This window comes from Hirundo rustica, chromosome 14, assembly GCF_015227805.2.
Source record: "Hirundo rustica isolate bHirRus1 chromosome 14, bHirRus1.pri.v3, whole genome shotgun sequence".
Lineage (NCBI taxonomy): Eukaryota > Metazoa > Chordata > Aves > Passeriformes > Hirundinidae > Hirundo > Hirundo rustica.
In genome coordinates this window covers 13893953-13915211 of record NC_053463.1, presented here as the reverse complement: position 1 = coordinate 13915211, position 21259 = coordinate 13893953, and the positions used below count along the sequence as shown (strand labels likewise).

At 39.2% G+C, this 21259-nt stretch overlaps 1 protein-coding gene across 5 annotated transcripts in view; it reads right to left on the bottom strand.

Annotated features, from left to right (window-relative positions):
- TENM2 (teneurin transmembrane protein 2) overlaps nt 1–21259 on the bottom strand; it is a 1092434-nt gene that overhangs the window by 66826 nt on the left and 1004349 nt on the right. For 4 of the 5 annotated variants that reach the window (XM_040078601.2, XM_058422512.1, XM_040078602.2 and 1 more), the window contains 3 exons: nt 16560–16754; nt 11028–11228; nt 9313–9525 (listed from right to left, as the gene is read on the bottom strand). In XM_040078601.2, the coding sequence (XP_039934535.1) occupies nt 9313–9525; nt 11028–11228; nt 16560–16754 (609 nt within the window). The remainder of the gene's footprint in view (nt 1–9312; nt 9526–11027; nt 11229–16559; nt 16755–21259) is intronic. The other variant, XM_058422513.1, reaches the window with a different exon arrangement.

Here is a 21259-nt window from a genome sequence, read left to right as displayed (position 1 = left end):
CACAGAGGAAGAGCGGGTGAGGTGGGCAGGACTTGGGGACTGCTTTGCAAACCATGTTTGAGAGAACCCAGAGGCTGTTTGACACTTGAACATCTGGGACTCGTTGCCCAGCTCCCAAAAACCAGAGAGCCACCACAAGAAAATCCATCCCGGATGTCAGACACCACGCATGGCCCACACACCTGGCTGAGCACAGTAAGGCAGGAGTAAAAATATCCTTTAAGGGCAGTAGAGCGAGAGGGAGAAAATCTTTACATGGATAAGCAGACAGCCATGTCTCCCCTGCCTAAATTTCCATTAAGAATAACATTTTGATCCGTGTCAAAGCAAAGCCTTTGTGAAAGCAAACTTGCTACTCTTCCATGAAAACTGCTTAACTGTTTAAGAGAGGTACTTTTTTTGGAGTGAAATATTTAAGTGTGCAGTGCTCAGGGTCAGCTCTCAGAGTTGAAAATCCTCAGGGAACAGCTGGGTCATGAATCCTTTCTGCTCTAATCCCGTTAGTGAATGGAGAGGGGATGATGACAAACACAGCAACCTTAATATATCATGTCCTGCTTTCCCTTTGGCTTTCAGCAGCATGGCTCTGGACTGATGATTAATGAGACACCAGCACTGCTTTGTCTCCATCTATCCCAGCATGGATGTGTTTTGAAGACAACTGACAGCCTGAGATGGACAACAATATGTCAATCAACACTACGTCACCGAAAACACGACAGCAGAATGTGCTGGAAATTGTAGAAATCTACTTAGTTGGTCACAATTTCTTGGAAGCTATAAATCAGGTCATAGCGACCTCAGGATTATTCCAATTATTTTCACTTTCAACATGAAGAGATCAACATGGACTAAAGCATCAGACCCAAATGCCTTTAAGAATATTCACATTTGTATTCAGCTCTTACATTTCAGTAGCCAAAATTATGTTTGTAATGTCTTCGGGCAAATGAGATATATTATATAATATGATGATTTCTGTTGGACAGCAAACTTTGCTTCTTTTTATATGTATAGAAAAGGTATATGTAAAATGAAATAGGCTGAGGCTACACACAGGAATAATCTCCAGAAGCATCATTATCCTATTGAGCATTTCATAAGCAGGTCAGAACAGGGATGGAAAGAAAGAAGGAACAAGAGAAAAGAGCTGGATAACATAAATTTTGTAAAAACTTTCTTCAACAAAAATGGCTCATGATACCTCATAACTTGTGCTCTGAACAAGTCCCCATATTCATTCCTTAAGATCTGTTAAAAAACTGTCTAAGTAAGGGCTTTTAGTGAAAGAAGGATGTATCAATATTCAGCATCAGCGTGTATTCATCCTCAGTGAGTAGTTACTGCACAAGAGAGAACTGACAGCTTAAAGAGAAGGCTTTCAATAGTTTCATTTTCCCCTGAAGCCCTAAATAGATCACACAGCAAAATCCTGAACTGACACCTCAGAGGTGCTGCAGAGACCATTTTTTCCTTTTTATTTCTGACATTAATATTTTTAATACAACATTAAACTAAGAAAATATTGAGTAGAGAATTTCAAAAGCATTAAATATCTTAGGAAGACAAGTCTCTAACTTCTAATGCATCCTACTGTTAATTTGATGCTAAATTGGCAAGAAGCTGGTAAAAAAAACCCCAAACCTTTGCAAAGCTTTGCATTTGAAATATTATTCCACAGAGTTTGCAGCAGCCAGGCAAAACACATTTGACTTTATTTGCATCTTCAAGCACGAAAGATTATGTGAAACTGATACTGAAGATGCAAGAATGATACCTTGAGAATGTATAAGCAAGAAGAGAGAGGTATCTTTAACAGGAATATGAACAGCGGGTCTCAAAAGGATGGACAGGTATTGTTCTCTTTTGTACTTCTTTCTTAGTAACTATAACTATTATATAAATGTATATACATGCCTATTTCTCAAGATCCAGTTCTACCTTTCTATCTCTACACAATCCACGCCACTGACCTCTCACAAGCACTCCCGTGTCTTTGTTGTTTTGTTTCCAGCAACACCGTGTAATTCACTCACTTGCTGAAGCTCTGCTTGACACCACAGGGTACAAAATAATACAGAAAATATTATCTGCAGGAGAAGAGAAGATTGTCTGACTCTGGGAATGCTGCTATGTACAGTATAATCAGCTCTGCCCTTTCAAAAGTTAGATCAGCTCCCTGATTGATTGCCCTCCCTCCCTTTTTGTGGTCTTTTAAGAGTTCAAGAATTGGCCAGAAAATCAATATAACTCATGTAAAAGCCCCTCCAAAAGGAGAAAAAAGAAATGTGGTTTTAGTTTGGGAAACTATTCACCAGTATCTTCTGGGTGCACCTTTGAAGTACCAGACAAAATGCAGGAAGTTTAGCTGAAAACATACTCATTAAATTTTTTGGGCTAGAAAGGAAAGAAATAAGGTCATGTTCTGCAAATATCCTGTAAAAAGAGAAAGAAAAAAGCTACTCAAGTGTACTGACACTGAGCTGTGACATGTTTCAATCATTTACAGGAAGCCCTCAGCAAAGAATGCAAACAGGCAAGTTCTTCCTCATGAATAAGCTTGCCTTTCAGCCAAAAAAGATCCCCAGCTGCCCCCTCTAAATTCTGCAAACAAAAAGGAATCCTGTTTCTAAACTCCTTGAAAGATAAACCACCCTCACTACACATAAATCTCCACACAGAATGCTTCCTCCCAACTATTCCTAGTCAGCTACCTTGCTCAGCTATGATAAAATTAAGTGGATGCATATTGTAGTTCTGGGCTCCTTAGTGCTACAGAAATTATTTAGAAAGGTTACTTAACCCTGATCCACAAAAGTAGCTGGTGTATTTCAGTTTTTGGCATAGGAATTTGCAAATTACAAACCAGAACCAGAAATCCCAAGCAAGAGCCATCTACATAGTATGGAATCTGGGGACTCTACAGCCAAGAGATTTTATTCAGAAGTTTTAGTTTAGAATTTGGAATCCTTTTATTTAGAAACAAAAGATGGCAAAGATGAGGCACCCAACAAAGCACCTCAGTAGCAAATGTAGCTGGGATAGATAAGAAGCATCAGATTTCCAGGAAGAAAATGATTTACCAGATATTTCTTTCCCAGGAACTCACACCTTTACTGAAACACAGATGTTGGTCTAGATGAGCATTTATTTATCTAAGTGACAAGTACATTTCCTTGGTTTTGGTTATAAAATGTAACATGACATAACATATATTTCCAAAATTCCACTCTATAAGGAAGATTTCTACCTTTTGAGTCTCTCTGTGTTTGAACGATGGAAGTGAAAATGTGAATGACGTGCAGTGAGTGACAAAAATAATTGAGAATCTCTCAGGTTGCCTCATGAGATACCTGCTGTTCCTCTGCTTTGCTGAAGAGGCACAGGGGGAACAACTCAAACTCCAATGAATGCTTGGCACCATGTACTCAAAAGGCTGAATCACGAGAAATCTGCTTCCAGGTGTAAAAACAGTGGGATAACTGCGTGGTACAGGTGATGAACTGGAATCTGCACATTCAGGAACGGCCAACATCTCGAACCTTTTTGGTCATGTCATCATATATATATTACCAACATATTTCTGTATCAGCGGTAATGAAAAGTGGTCATGACCTAAATATTCTATGCATTTTTCAAATAAAATGAAAAAAATGTGTTGCTCCCTCCTCAGACCGTGCCATCTAAATTCCTGTCATCGTGGTTAGATGGTTTTTTATGCCTTGATAGGTTATAAATTGTTACAGATTAATTTTAAGTTAGAAATCCATTGGAGAAGTCTAATATATCTAGCTTCCTCTAAATTGCTCTTTGTCAGATACGATGGCTTTCCACTGCCTCCTCCCACACACTTTCCATCGCTCCTGAAAATTGCCTCATCTTTGAATCATTACCATTGTAATTACAACAAGAGAAATCAGTAGTAGAAGAAAATAAAAAAAAAAAAAAAACCTGACACAAAGAGCATTATCATGGGACAAAAATATCTTGCTATATCCAAAGATAACACAATGCCACATTATTAATGTTTCTATTGATTATTGAGTCCATGATATGGTAAAGAACCAAATCTATACATTTTACTTGTGGTATTCCATCCAGCTGATAGAAAATATAAACATGTCTAAAAGCTGAAAAAGTCATCCCAAAGCACTCAGGGGGGAAAAGATTCTAGTAAACAATTCTTTATTGAAACCAGAGGTTGAATATGGTCCACATAGCATTCATCTTTAACGAGAGAGTATTTAAAGTATTTACCTACTGGATGTGAGTTTGGATGTTTCAGAGTGGCTCAATATCCACACTGACAACCCATTGTTCTGCAAATACAGAACACATAGATAAATCTCCTTGGTTGGATAAATTCTCAATTCTACTTCCAACAGTGGCTTTGGATTCTCAAAGGGAATACAAGTCCAATTCTTAAGGTAAAGCTTTAAAAATAAAGCCCTTAGAAGGAATGCTTCCTCTTTAGTTCGTTTAAAAGGAGGCTGCAAGAGAGCTCATAGAGTTCAATGATTTCTGGCGAGCCTGCTGCCCCAGGCAGGATGAATTACCTCTGTTATTGTTACACCTGACAAGTGTTTTCTAAATGGTCGCTAAAAACTCCATTGATGAGGAATTCACACCTTGCTTGGACAACTTCTGTTTACTGGTAACATGTTTTTTTCCTCAGAAACGTATCTTCTACTGTAACTTAAACTTTTCAATCATCCCGGACAAGGAGTTCTTTTTTTTCCTGTATATTTTTATGCATCTGAAAATATTAGGTTGTTTTCCACCACATAGGTGACTGGATCCTAGCTTTTTTCAAATCTTTCTCCTTCATTCAAGGCATGGAAAACATAGAAGATAAGATACAGAGCTAATACAGATATCCAAACCCCTTCTTCACTAAAGAACTTGTTCGACAGTTTTGGCAGTTTTAGTACAAAGGCCAAGGACTCAGTGGGGGAAAGTTGCTGATCCCCACCTCTGGAGTTAGATTTCAGTACCAAGGCCAGAACAGAGTGAGGTTTATGGCTGGACTTGATGATCTGAAAGGGTCTTTTCCAAGCTAAATGAACCTAAGCAGATCCTGAAGAGATGGACTCATCACCTGTTTGTGTTTTGCCAAGGAGGCAGGCAGGTGGAGGTTCAGCTTCAATGTCTGTACCAGTAGTATAGCTCATTTGCATAAAAAAAAAATTAAAAAAAAAAACTGTCTGGATCAAAATCTGCAGCAGAGCATTCATATTACCAAATAGCCTTGAATACAAATTTTCAATTTTTTCCCACTTTCTATCTGAAAGGAGTGCTTAACCTACATCTAATGGAGGACATGAGCAGACAAGAGCAAGGCTTGGGAAAGAGCAAGGCAGCTACAAGGAAAGCCTCATATATCACCTTCTGGTCAGAGATCACCTTAAAAGATCCATTTGCAGACATTTAAATTTTACTTGTAAATATTTAGGATTAAATCCTGCTTTCACTGGTCTCCCAGTGAGATTTTTACCAATAACTTACTTAGAGTCCATGCTCCAGGGATTTGAATTACAGATGGATTACACTTTTCAAATGGTATTTCTGACTGTTTCATAAGATCTCCATATATATCACACTGTCCTTGGAATACTATCTTGACAGTTTATGTGCAGAACATCCTCTGCAAGCCTTTAAAAACAACAGTTTTAAACATCCAGATATTATTTTCAGTGAAAGTAACAGATCTGTTTTATAACAGCATGCTTTAACAACATTCAGATGATTCAAGGAAAAACTAAATCCTCCGTCTTAAGTTTCTGTCATGAAACGGGTTCAAGATTTACAACTTCTATACCTTTCTTTCACTTTGTTATTAGTTTTCCAATATTTTTTTCATCTAGATTACCCTCTATTATTTAGTTATAACTTCCTCCATAATTGCAATCAATGAATAGTAATCACTTAATAAACATATCCTGACAGGTCTATTTTTGCACTGGGAAAAGATTAATTTTCTTTATCACCACTCCAGTAAGCAATTTCTTTTCTCACCTGAAGTAGCAAAGTGAACTGAAGTTCTGCTCTGCTTCAAACAGCAGCTGAGCAAGACCAGACACCCACCCCTTTCACTTTTTATATTATTTGGATATAGATTTATCAAAATCTGTGTAACTTGGAACTGCATGCATTTTTATTTGCATTGATCCTTACACATAATTCTACTGCACACAGGCAAAAGCTGCTTTGCACAAACACTGTGCTAACACTGAGCTCACACTGCTGCTCTGGGAGGATTTTCCGAGTGCTTTTCTTAAATCAGGTAATTCAGAGAGAAAAAATGCACATCTATGGAAACTTTTGAGCTTAGATACTCAACAATGAAATGACAAGAAATGTTCATTCTGTCAAGCATCTATTAAAGCCTAATTTCATATTAAATAGAATAAAATATCCTAAACAAACTAAGATACCTGCAGGTTGCTATGTTGATTTCTTTTCCACTGCCATGTAAATATAGCACAAAGAAACTGGTAAAGAAAGACAAACAAAAGAAAACGGTTTGTATATAGAAATCTCCTTTTCTTCCTCACAGATCAATTTGCTCTGAGTGGACTTGGCCTAAAGTCCCTGGAATCAAAGCAAATTTTTCTGCTGACTTCATTTCAGACTATGTGTAGCAAAACCAGAAATTCAGAGTAAATAACCTCTCCTACAGGATTTGTGTTTTCTGCCTTAGGACAAACAGACTGTGCAGTTTGTCAGGTACCTTCCAGAAAGGACTAATTTGTGGCCTCTTTTTAGGAGAACACTCCTCAGTAATTCTGATGTTAAATGGTGTGTCAAACATTTAGCTGAAAATGAAACCATAAAGGCAGAACTCTAAATGACAGTGAGTTTCTGTAAAATTTAAGCACACTTGAGTTCTTCACACCAACATTTAAAATATCTTGAGCAACTCATCATGGTACCAAAGTATCACTTCACTCTAAGCACAAATTTTCCAATGGTAACTTCTAGAAATTTCGTACCGATACTGACAAAAATCACTTTTACCATCCTTTTCCTCTGAACTCTGTGTTTCAGCTCCATGTAACATGAACCAGTGGGGTTACACTGAGTTTTCCCTCTGAACTCAATCCCATTCCTGGCATCAGCCTTTGTGCTTTTGTAAATGGCCTCGGGACATCACCATGTGAAAATTCATACCGATAGAGGCCTGTCACAAGAATATCTGCATGCATGCAACAGACAGCTTCTGACTGCACAAATTTCATCCACGATAACTAGAAGGGCATACCTGATTTTTTTTGCATTAGTCTCATCTTTGCCACAGGCAGGACAACATTAAGTTTCACGGAAATCTGTGTACACATACCAAACAAAACAAGCTCACGCATATTTTAATCACTTTAGAAGTATCACCCTTTCTCTGGGATGAATTGATGATACATATCAATAATAAGGAAGATATCTAGTTCAAAGCTCTGAAAATTAGACTCAAAATCTCACTTCGGAGTTCACCAGTTCAGCTTGCACTTTGGAGATCTTGGTAAAAGGCACCTTTTTGTCTGCACAGTAATGAAGACTTTACATACACTAATTACTTCTAAACATCGGCACATTACTAAGAGATCATAAAGCAAAACAAATTTTGTGGGAAGCATCAACTTCTGAAATAAGCAACTATTACAGAATTTAATGAAAAAAATATATACTAGGCATTTTGTAAGGAGCTGGGAAGAACTTTGAAAACAAAATGCCTGGATTAATCTAGCAGAGGTATGTTGATATGATGGAAGTCTGAAAGCAATTATGAAAAGAACACTCTGCATCTGTGCTGGTCACAAAGTGTTCAGTCATAAAAGCTTTGATTTAAATCATATTAGCACAGTGTGGCGGAAGCATGCAGCACCACAACATCAAAGGATATGCCCTGAAAATATGTGAAAATATGTATCAATTTTTTTTTTTTTTTTTTTTTTTTTTTTTTTTTTTTTTTTTTTTTTTTTTTTTATCTCTCCAATAGGAGTATACTTTTAGTTTCCAACTCACGTGTGTATTGGAAATGTTTTGTATATCCAAAGAGAATTCAGAGGGGAATGAAAAAGAAAAACAGCTTGAGGGATGCAAGAATCTCACCATACGTTTAAGTAAAGAATAACAAAATAACAATTCACTTGTAATAGGACTGTCCCATTAGGGTCCCTGATTGCCATGAAAATCTCAAGTGACCTACTCTTTTCTTTCTTAAATTCACCGCAAGGTAATGAAAACAACATGACTTTGGATTTTGACTCACCAGATTTCTTCTAGGATATACTTCACAGTTCTCCAAAAATTCTCTGGAGAACAGCACACTTGCCTGAACCTCAGAGTCTCAGTAGATGGGATACTCTTGTTTCAGATAAATCTGCTCAGACTTCTCAGAAGGGATGTGATCACTGAGAATTTCCCATTTTTGATTATAGCTCAGAGAAAATAACAATTTTCCCCTTTGTTTTAAATAACTTTTCAGAACAATACAAATAGACTGCCTCACTGCTTGCAGAGATAAAATAAAGAACTTCACTTAGGAGCAATTAATTCCACTTCAGAGTAAATTTTCAAGCACGGTAATTGAGAGGATAGAACATCATTGCTTTGTGTAAGGATGACCTTTTTGGACTTCCCAGGCTGACAGAGCCCAGCTGAGATTGCGATGCCGATGCCGCAGTGAGCTGCAGGCTCTCGGGGTGGGGGCTCACAGCAGCTCACAGGTGCTCCCACGCTGGCAGTGTCTCTCTGCAAACAGCAGGGCCACTGTCCCAGCACAGCTCAGGGGAATGGCAGGGAGCTGCTCCTGTACCACCAGGAACACACATTCCCCCAGCACCCGAGCCCTGCTCTGCGTGCTGCTGCTGGGGGCCTTGCACATGTGAGGTACAACACCAGGAGAGCACTGATGCAGCAGGCAGGGAAATTAAAAAGAGGCCATTCACACAAAGGAATGCTTAGTTAAGTTTGAAAATCACTCAGGCTCGGATGATACTGAGATATCATGCATAGTACCATGTGTTGTATTTGTTGATATCACACACACGGTACCATTTGTTACATCTTCACTTACTAATGTGGAATTTGTTGCTGTGCTTTTTCTCTCTCTTTTTTTTTTTTTTTTTTTTTTTTTCCCCTCTCTAAACCAGTTTGTTACTGATTTGAAATGATTCCAAGAGCCTGTCTGCACTTCCCCCAACCCACTTTGAGTCAGGGTTAATACCTGAGAGCACTTGGGTCCTTAAGGGAACAGCCCATTACAGTCCACGACAGTAACTATGTCTCTACGATTTATGAAAAGAAAGCAATATGTGCCTGTTTCGGTGCCTGTCGTTTGCCTACCAATGGTGCAGTGCTCCCCATTCCAGCCCTCTCTGCATTCACACTTCCCATCTTTACAAGTCCCGTGCTCCGTGCAGCGGGGGTGGCACACGCGCTGGTCACAGCCCGCTCCTGTCCAGCCCTCCTCGCAGCGACAGGCGCCGCCGATGCACACGCCGTGGGTGCCGCAGTCCACGGAGCACACTTCTAGGAGAGAGAACAGCAGTCACAGCCAGCCTCGAGGGAGAGGGAGCGCCGAGCAACGCTTCTGCTCGAAACTACAGCCTCCCAGAAGTTCTGATGGAAGCCGGCATTTAGCTTGTGTTGAAAAGCAAGCCAAATTAAAAGTGGCTTCGATGCCTTAAGATTTTAGCCTTTATGTTTTTCAAATCTTGTACTGCATTAGCACATAACTCTAAACTCCATATAAGGTGTTAGCTACTGCCTACAATTAAACAATTCCTCTAGGCCTGAAACTCAAGGACACCCTAAAGCCTCAGGCCCCGAAAATATAAACAGAAGTGAATTGGGGGGGGAACAAACTGAGGGTATTTGACTTCATTATCTGAAGCTGTAATTGGAAGATAAACCTGATATGTAAATGGACCAAACTTAAAATTGTCTGAAAAACTCGTAACCATCATCCATCTTGGGTGTAGTCTCTGGGAGGCTTTTGACTGTCCAAGGTGTATCTGTTAAAGGTCAAATAAATAGCCACTTTTATTCTTTTAACCTTGTCTAGCCACTCCAAGGCATCAGTTTAAAAAAATCCACTAATGTACGCTGGACAAACGTGCAGAGCTGCATCCTCCATGCAGATACAAACATGTGTCACAGGTGCTGTCCCCAACAGCAGGGGAGGGGAGCAGGTGGCTCTGCTTTACTGAAACCCAGACCTCGGATGATTTTGACAGATATTGATTTGCTAAGAATTGAGACTGAAACTCACCTAAAACTCATTTGGCAGAGAATGGCAGCAATTCAGGGTCATTTAGAATGATGGGTAAAAGTCACTTTCTAAGGAGAGATTTTGGATTCCTATTGATAACATGGTCAGTTATCCAGTGTCTCACTCCAAAAATTCTACTGCTCTCTGCCAGCTGAAGCTGCAGATAAGCAGAAGGGGCTTTTGCCCCATGCATCTCCAAAGAAAGTGGCAGCAAAACTCTCATACTTGAATTTTTCTGGGTGCTTATCCACAAAGCAGAAAACACATCTTGATATTCATATCACTGGTGGGGTATTCCAGCTGATTAACCTCAGGAAATAACTGAATAACTGTGAAAAATGTAGATATTGTATTGAGAGACCTGGTTTTGACCTACAGCACCATCTCAAGGTTCAACTGATGATGTAAAAGTGAAATTCCCCATATTTTTTTCCCCACAAATGATGGATATTTTCATCTACAGTTGGGAAACAGAAGTACACTTATGTAACTTTTTCAGTCTAAAAGAGAATCAGTGTTACAACAAAACACAAACTCCTAACCTTCACCCACCTCACAGCCCCAAATTAAGAATGTCATGAAAATATATACAGAGGTATGCACACACTTCTTCCCAACAAAATCAAAAGAGCCCAATCGTGTAACAAAGACAACTTTCTCAATTGTTACTGCATCTCAAACTTGCCACAGCTTGAGATGCAGTAATAATTCAACAAAACAGCAACGTGATTGCAAAATGAGGAGAAGCTGCTTTTCTTACCAACGGAGCAGTCGGGGCCCATCCAGTTGGGGTCGCAGGTGCAGAGCCCCGTGTCAGCCAGGTAGGAGCCGTGCCCGCTGCACTGGTCGGGGCACTGGGCTCTGGGCAGCTCGCAGTTCACCCCTCCCCAGCCCGGGCTGCACAGACATTCCCCGTTCACACACACCCCGTGGTTGGAGCACGTCGGGTCCAGGCAATCCACTGCAGCAGGGAACAAAAGCCACGCACAGGAGGGTCACTTCGCACCAGGGGATGTTTGGAAAATGCGCTCTGAAAAGCGCGTTAGCAATAAAGCAAACTGAGGCAGTTCTCCAAGCCATATTAATACCTGGTCTGAGAATGGGAAAGTGAAATAATTTACACTTTACATTAAACAAATCAAGCAGGGTTTGACTGTGAAATGACAGTTTACTGCAGGAATGCTGTGGTGGAGAAGCATGAAGGCTTAAAAATAGCACTTAAATATATATATATATAGTCAGAGTTCCACACATAAACCTGGAAACGTTTCTTCTGAAATACATTGAAGCTCCAACGACTCATGTACGGTATTTTGATTACAAAGGAAGTTAATAATCTGCAGTTTCAAAGAATTCTTTATTTGGAATATTTTTATAAAAACTGCTATTATTACTATTGAAATGTTAGAGCATCATTTGAACATTAGGACAGCCACTTCAAGTACACAGAAGTAAAAATGTCAGTGGCTTTCAGCTTCATTTAGACTCCTAATCATTCAGGAACGTCTGAATGCTTGATCCATGTTCTGGATGTTTGATCCATTAGTAGCTGAGCTGTGAAACCGAGAGCCCTGGTTACTTCAGCCCACATTCTAAGCCAGCAGATTGTTTCTCTTAAAGAAGTAAAATCAGATACAGATACGGATTTCAACCCAGAAACAACGAAGTGAAAATAGTTACGAAGGAAAATGATGCAATGAAATTTCAGTTATTTCAGTCCTATAAAGGAATGTTATAAGCTGTCTTTCAAATAAACTTTATCAGTAACATTATGAGTTTCCAAAATTTTATCTTATATCTTGAATCTGTATAACAGTACTATGCTTTACTGCCAATACCCACATGGAGGCTTTACCAAGTGCCTTTTGCTGTGGAATTGAAGGCCAAGGTCAAATTCATGTCTTAAATAACTTGAATCCATTTCATGACTGGTATATATTAGATCACAACAGCAGGACCAAGAATGATTTGCATTCTCTCTCACTGCTTCAGAAAGATCTGAGTATATAATGAAAGTGATTTATCTCTCATCTTTTCCAAACTGATCCTTCTAAATTAAGGCAGAGACATTTTCACTCCACCTGATGTGAACAATACTCGATCTTTCAAATCTCAGCTTTTCTATAAACATAGAGCCTTGTCAAACTATTTGATTTAGCTGCAGAACATTTAAAACAAGATTAGATATAGATTAGATACAGGCAGAGCATTGACACAGGTACATTTAGAGATGCAATAAAATGAGTTATCAGAATACAGTAGTATAGAATTCAGAATACAGTACTACAGGAATAAATTACTGTAAAATTTCTTACAAGACTTTCATTTTAATGATGATATTGGCTATCATTTAAGGTTTGCTTTTTCTTTTTTGAGATTTAAAGATGAGTTAATTTGACATGAAAATATTACAATGTAATGCTGTATTTATAGGTAAACTGAGATTAGTTTATGTTTCACACCAAAGTTAATAAATTCATAAACTGTTTTAAATTACACTGAGTGCTTGTCCTGCATTGTTACTCCTTCTTTGTGCTTACCAAATTATAACCTGTCTGAAGTTTACAATGCATCTTTTATACAATTTCTGTTGAGGTCAATGGACACAGAGCTGTGGTAAAACAGTCTGAATAAAGAAGTAAAGTACACAAAAACTTAGGTCAATATACTTTAAGGATGAAGGTTACTTCCCCCCCCTACATTTGGTCTATATTCTGCTTTTTTTTAGAATATATATTTTAACAGAAAATGTAGAAGTGTAATGCACGTGTAATATTGTTATAAGGACAGCTAACTTTAGGAGATAATGGTAAGTCATAATGTACTCTCCTTGTCAGGAATGTATCATCTTCCCTCTCAAATGAAAGCACTAATGAAAGGAACGTGGAGCATATGAAAAACACCAGCTTCTGCTACATAAATTAACTGCCTTCCCTCTATCCCGAATTACAGTGCTCATGCAGCTTTGATTTATTTCTTCAGAATGAGCCTAAGCCCCTAAGCCCCCAGCCTCCCTTGTTTTACAGGATAACACACTAAACACCTTTGTCCTTTGTTTTAGACAAATGTGCTTCACAGCTGTTTTGTTCTATCATCTGGGTAAGTAATAGCTTTCAAAGTTTAAACTGGGGAGAGTTTTTACTCCGAGCTCCAGTCTCATTCTATTTTAATACATGCTCAGAGTTATCATCTCGGGCCAGATCCTCGCTGTTGAAATTAGCATAATGTGATTACCTGCAATAGAGCTGCGCTGACTTGTGCTGCAGAGGTTCTGGCCCTGAGGTGTAGCAGGGTTTACAACGGTGTTTAACCAGGATTTATAAACGGACCGTCTTTGGTGTTTAAACAAAGGAGAATGCGCCTTAGCAAGTACGTTAGGCTTGGAACTCACAGCCCCCTGGCAGCTCAGATCATTAGAGCTCATTTAGCATCGGGCCCTCTGTAGATTTGACAAAAAAAGGTACTGAAAGCAATTTATATCCTTAAGGACAAAAAAGGAGGTCAAGGAGTTTTCTGAACAATATGTACCATGAAGTCCCCAAAGAGCCATGAATTACACTTACAAAGTTAAATGTCATTGAAAAATGACTCGACCAGGAAAGTGACAAGAAAACCACCCTTAACTTGACCTAATTTGGCAATTTCACTTGCGTCCCCCCCCAAAGCAGACTGAATGAAGCCTGACAAATACCCCACTTCATCTTTTGTGCAAATTTGTTAATAGAAAAACAGTGTTTATGCTGCAAAAATTGTGCATCAAAAATATTGATCTTGGTGTCACTTTCATTTCAGGTAAATTGTTTGAACAATATAACCATGATGAATATCAGAAATAAAAAGCTATTGGGAAGAAAAAAAAAAATTGCTGACCCACTTATTTTAATTCAATATCCTAGTTGGAAAATGGCAAATGGATCAACCTTTGCCATTTCTTTTGGAAGTTCAAATCGATAGAGGAGATTTCATATATTATATATAAATATAGAAATATTATTCCTATCATTCGACCATTAAAAGTGCAAAACTTCTATTCATGCAAAAACTTTAACTAAGACTAGATGATTAATTAGAGAGACACTACCTCATAGTGTACCCTTTCTCCCATAGCACTCAAATTAATGTGGGAAATAGGTACAAAAAAAAAGGAATTTTAGAGTAGAAACGTGGTGGTTGATTTTTTATTTATTTCCAAATTAATTAATTGACTTATTTATTGCCCAATCACATATGCAAAAGGTTACTTTAACCTTTCTTGTCATGTTATTGGCCCCTTCCAAGTTTGCAATCGATACCTCCTGCCTTTGTAACCCATTTATCTTTTTAGGAAGAAATGTATCCTTTCAAGCACAGTGTTGATTAAATAAAGTATGTCCTTTCATCTCACATAGCCATTCGCCTCCCAAAAAGCTCTGTTGACTGACGTTTTTTTGTGTTCCCAGTTTTGGCAGGAGTTAACACAACACCTTTGAAAAAAGGCCTGCACTGGCTTTTTCTATAAACTTCTCTGGAGCTGCTGATGTCTTCGCTTCACCATTCCAAACATTCACCTGAGGATAAGACGGATTAAGCACTACAGGAGCCTATTTCTCTTACGGGAGTTTGGGGATCCAAAGCAGATAGATCCAAGGGGATCCATGGCCCACAGCCATTCTAGAGAACTGAAAGCAGAGAGAGAATTCCACACAAGTACAATCAAGCAAATTACAATCAAAGGGAGGGAGGAATGGCTTGTAAGGTAAAATTTCCTGAATTAAATGAAACAAAGATAATTTTAGGCAATCTACCATAATCTCTCTAATAACGCAGGCATTTATACAACAACAGAGAATATGATGAAATGTATAAAATTCAATGAGACCAAGCAAACAATTACAGTTAGTACAAGAAAGAGAGGTTCTGCATTCCTTGGGAATAGATTGAGTGCTCTAGAGCATGTTAAAGACAGTCTTTTCCATCTTTGATATTAATGAGAATGATAGTGAAAGCAAGGCATTTCAGATTATTTTTGAATATCTCCTAGTATCATACACTCATGGTGAACTGAGAACTATCAATTCTAAGGGATATAAAAGGACATTACAGCGTTTTCCGGATATAACTTAAAATGTAATCCATTAAAAACAATGCAAAAACTCTTGGCTTCAACTGAATTCTGAAGAAAAGCTTTAATAACCAGTGTTGAGAGGATTTAGTGGAAGAAGGTGACGGGAATGAACCAAACAATTGCAATCCCACCAGTGAGGCTCCTTGGTTTGTTTTTCTTTTCCTTTTACCGCAAGTTCATTCAGACTAATGCAAGATCTTGTCCTAAAGGTGATGTCTGCGGTCCTGAGAATAAAACCCTTTGTGGTTTGTTTATCCACACTTTTCTTCCCTTTGTTTTCTGATGGGAGAGACAGCTGTTTACTACAGGGTAAGATAAAAATCGATACACACAGTATCAATACAGCTCTGCAACTCATTCAGAATGATCCAGAGAGACTCCTCCATCCTACCAGCATGACATCCCAGCCCCATCACTTCAGTACACAAGCTACTTCTCTCTTTGGAGGATTAAAAACTCTGGAACACAGTAATATATTTTAAAAAGAAAAGGAGTCTAATTTACATTGTGCATTCTAACAGAAAACCCTGTGAATACAACCAGTATTGAGCTTAATTTATGACCACATTTTGCATGGATTATTTTTTAAAATTTGTTCATTCTACATACTCAAGGAGTTGGACACTTTCAACCTGAAAAGCTTTACTACATTTAAAGGACAATTATTGTTCAGGTGTGCCATCTACCTTTCCTTAATCCCATATGATATGGCCAAAAGGAGTAATTTACGCCACATTAAGTCTGTGAGTAACATGGATATCCAAGTCTTTCAAATGTTTTTCATCAGTTTCTGTCTCCATAGTGATTGATATGTGCTTGGTGTGAAGTTGAAGCCATACAATTTTGTCTACCGCTGCTCCTTTTTTCTCTGAATTTCACATGTAAATAGTTTGGTAAACACAATCCATAAGAAAAGGTTTTTCTTTGCTCTCCAACAAAGGAATTATTCAGGTTTACTCGTGGCAGACACTCTTAATACTGCAAAGCAATGTATACAGAAGGCCTGAAGTTTTCTCTGAACTCTGATAGATCAGTAAAATTGTCATAGACTACATTTTTACCCTCTTTTACTTGCTATAGGAGTTTTATGCTTAGATTTTTATTCCAGTCTTTCCTTTTTTCCCCTAGCCATTAAATAACTCCCAAACCCAGAAAACAAACTAAAAACAGAGAAAATAAATATCCTACCTTCCTCACAGTTTTCTCCTTTATAGCCCACAGAACAGACACAGTTCCCTTCGATGCAGGAACCATGACCTCCACAGGAGGGGTCAATACACTGGCTGGTGGGCACATCACATTCTGGACCTTTCCAGCCACTGTAGCACAAGCAGGTGCCTTTGGAGTACTGACCATTGCCACTGCACAGAACCGGGCAGGCAGCTGGAAAACGGAATGAAAGAGAAACAACACACAGGGTCATGCATGTAGTCATGTCGAAGTGCACTAAAAATCCACTATCAAACACTTATACTCAAATACGTTCATTTACTGGGGGAAAAAACCATTCTGAGATAATTCATAGTGGTTCAGTTCTTCATTTCCCAAGCAAATAATTTGACTGCTATTTAATAAAGCACATATGCGTTGGGCATTCTGAGAATACAACTCCTATTCTTTGGAGAATACTGTTAATGTTCGGGTTAACTAATGAGGTAATGTGAAGAGATTTGAGTTTGACATTACTCTGCTTTGTTTCTCTAGGTAACATCCGATTTTCACAGATAAGAGCACAAAACATTCAGTTCCCACAACAGCTTATTAGATGGCATCTTTCTTCTACCATAACACTTCTTTAATGTAATGTCCACAAACTTTTTTAGACCCTTTGGTTTTCAGTGTAACAATCTTGAACACAAGAGTGGCAGAAGCTTTCAGCTGCAAATGCACCTTGCCACCACTATCCCTGCTAAACCTTGTTTCCCTGAATCCCAGTGACAGCTTTTACCCTGTGTGTACTGACAAGACAGCACCATTAACCCTTACCCCTCACCATTGTGTTATTCAAGGGGGGTAAGACATTCTGAGCAAATATTAATTTATGCACATGAAGTGAAGCCTATGAATAATAAAAGTAGCCAGTAGGTCTTGGGTGCCAGGAATAAGATGTTGTACATATGCAGAGCAACGGAGAGAAACAAGTGGTTGATTAAAAGCCAGGTGCATATAAATGTTTCACTAAGTCATATTCACTCCTATGTGCTCGTGTCTCCCTTGGCAACATGGCAATCTGAGAACTTCCGTGCCTGTCAAAGACTGGGTGTGTGGTCACCAGCCAGAGAAATGGAAATAATAACAGAGAAATAACAGAAAATGGGAGTAATGAAGTGAGTCTTTGAGAAAAGCTTGGAGAACTTTTGTGCTCTTCTCTCTGATGCAGTTTGATAAAGACAGAAAAGTATTTTGCTGTCTTTTCCCTTTTCAAAGTAATTAGAAATGAACACCCGGTTTTACAGTGCCAAAAATATACTCCAAAGCTACTACTAATCATTAAAAGGTCCTAATGTCTTCTTGGCTTCTATTATCCCCTTAACCCGAATGATCAAGAAGAACCCAGGTAATTGATTTCCTACAAAGAGATGTGCAATGGTCCAGTTATTCAACTTCTCCATTGTTCAGTCCTGCAATCCTTATTAATCTCAGCTGTCCCATTGATCGGCTGCAAAAACACATTTCAGGATAGATTTTTTTATGAATTTTCTTATTGGATATGGGAAAAAAAATTGATCAGAAAAATAAAATTCAGGTTTCTAACCTGAAATGTAAGCTAAAATTTAGAGTGCTGAGAATTATTTCAATTAAGACTAAAGATACATGGGGTGCAGGTCAAGTAATATGTATAATATTTTTTGGCCTATTTTTCTTCTACTGTAGAACAATATCAAAGTCAGTATGCTGAAGTTTGGGGTTTGTTACTGCTCCTATATCTTATATCCATATTATTCATCCTTTGGTAGCAAGAGGACTTCGTTCTACTGCATTCCTGGAGTTCTCTCTTACTATAAGCTTTGTCCAGTTGCTTTCTTAGGCACTGCAAAAATGAACAGAAATTTGAATAAAATACAATTTCCATCAGCAACATTTTAATTTCAGATGTGATATATGTTCACAAGTGCTTTACTGAGTTCGGTGAAAAAGTTTATGTTAAATTTCTACTGGTTTTGCTTCCAGCAGCTGGTTTCAGAGCTAGCTTTACTGAGCCAGCTGTACTGAAATACCACACAGATAAATTGTCCCCATGCTGCACTCCAGGACATCTTTTTGCCCTTCAGCATCAACACCTTTCCATGATGTTCCACACACTGAACTAACAGCAGCTTGAATGCTGTGTGACAATTCCTTCTGCCTGCCTGTTCCACTGAGGAGCCTGGCTCAGGTCCCAGCACTGCCTTTCCCTGCCCAGGTGTGCAGCTACTGCTCCTGCAAGGCACCAGGTGAGCCAGAAGGAAAGGGATCAACGTGGCACCACTCCCACTTTTTGGCTATGGACACCCCAGGGGCACAATTCATTTGTCCATAACCCTCAATTTCACAGCAATTTAAAGGCTTGTTTTGGGCTGACACTGATACATTTTCTCAAATCAGTGTAGAGAAAGGTAATAATTTCAGTCCTGCTCTCTGCATGGTGTAGAGGATTTTGGGCAAGAGATCAGAAGGCAGTCTGTCCTTAAGACCTGGAGCGATCATGAGTGGCAAGTTTCTTGGTGTCATCTTGCACACCCTGAAACATTGTACAGACCCTGGTCTTTTATTTAGAACTCACTTTAACACAAAAAATCTCTCTCTCTAGGACAAGGCACCCCTCAGTTCCTTTATGTGGTGGTCAAGCCTGCAGTCCCTTTGGCCAAGTCCACCACAGAAGGAAATAAATATTGCTGGATGCAAACTCTCTACATGTTTCCATGCCACTGCAGAGACTTAGAGCTGTCATTACTGATGGTTTCTCAGTGATACTCTGAGAAATCACTGCACTAGGACACACTTGCTTCTGCCCACCCGGCTCTTCACCACACTGGGATAAAGTTGCATGAAAAGATGCAATTCCAGGTCTCTGGAAGGCTAAATGAATCCGTGGGCATTAGGCAGATTCTTTGGACAAACCACATTTGTTCAAGTAGCTATAAGGACAAAAACTTAAAGCTGAGTCACAGGCAGGATACAAGGGAGGGACAGCTCTTTCTGTTTTGTTGTTTTACAGATCAACATGTGACAACTCTTGAAAGGATTTCTGTTCTGCAAACCTCTCCTCTGTGTGAAAACTCAAAGACAATAACTCAATTTAAACAGCACACTCCCTTGAAAGAGGGTCTGAGCAGAAATAAACCATTTTAAAAATAAATAAAAGGAGAAAACAAAAACAAAGAAAACCATCCAAGCCACTTAACTGTGACTAGTCTAGACCTAGCTAGAGTGGTCTGGACCTATGATTCTATGCCAGACACCTGCTGTGAGGTCACTTCTCTGCTTGCTTTGCCCTTAAGTCTCATTAATCAATGGGTAACTGCAGTCCAGCTAAAGGTGATGTGTATCTGCTATTTGGAACTTAGCTGTAGGTATGTCATTTTAGCTCCTGCTTTTGACCTGGATTTGCAGGGTTCAGCTTTTGGGGTACCAGAGCCTGGCATGGCAGAAGAAAGGTCACTGGATGGTGCTGGGTCCTGGGCTAAAGAGCTCCCACAGCAGTTTTTTAGTGCTCCCTGGCTCTGCTGTGGTGCTTCAGGAATTTAAGAAAAGCTGAAAGCCATGTCATGGCTTTTCATTCTCTCTTCATGTTTCAGGTCAGAGGTCTTGCTGTGGTTCATGGATCTATTCAGTCCTCATGAAGCTTGTCGCTAAGCTGAACAGCAATCTGCCTTCAGGGGTTTGCCAGGGCGGTCACGATGCCAGTGACACCAGAACTGACTCTGGACAAACGAGAGAATCTGTCACTTAACCTTAGGGATGAAGTGGGTACAGTTAAGATTAAGACACTTGCAACTTAAAGCCACAGTTTAATCTACAACCCTCTGCTGGAGTTATGCTGCAAACTGTAGGAATATCACTTTGCAAATAAGAAAAACAGATTCTGGGACAAATTTTAGCATTTCCAAGACTGCCATGTCACTAAGATTGCAGGAGAAACATGAAACACGTAAGCAAGAATGCAAGAAGGTCAAGGTTATTATAAGAAGCTGGCTTGCCACTACTGTAATAAGCATGTCATTCTTCATGACTGCCTTTTTTTTTTTTTTTTCTCTGGGTTTACAGTCTGTCCTGTGTGAGGAAGAGAGAGAACCGAGCTGTTTTTCTATAGAGAACAGGAGCAGGTAGCCTAAAAAGAATTCAGCTGTGCCTGTTTCCTAAATCATATTGCTGCAAGATGAGACCCAAACCAGTCCACCCTCATTTTACAACCTGGCAGCTTCAGCTGATGTGCAAACTCCCCAAGAATATTCTGGAGCTCTTGTTATCTAGGACTGCTTGTGTTTCCCCACATGAAGTGGACAGCCTCTGGTCCAGGACAGAACTGATTGCTCAGTCTGTCAAAGCAATGTGAAGGGAGGTGGTTTATGTAATGGAACAACCAAGTTCCACCTCATTTCTGTGGAGAGATCGATTGCATATCTCACACCAGCACTGGCAAAAAGTGGACAGAGGTCTTCAGGAGTAGTTATGGCAACACTCAGGTAACTTAGGTCAAGGGTATATATCCTGAGTGAGGTCTGGATAAGAACAACAGCTATGAGCCCAAAACTTTCTTTGGTTATGGGATTATGCCCTTTACTGGTATTTGAACAAAATCAGACTAAGTTTTTAACATGGGGCTCAGCTGATGAACAAACACAGGACCTCTGAGTCCTGTGGGCTGCACACATTTGAGAACATCAATTGAGCAGGAAAGAAAAGCC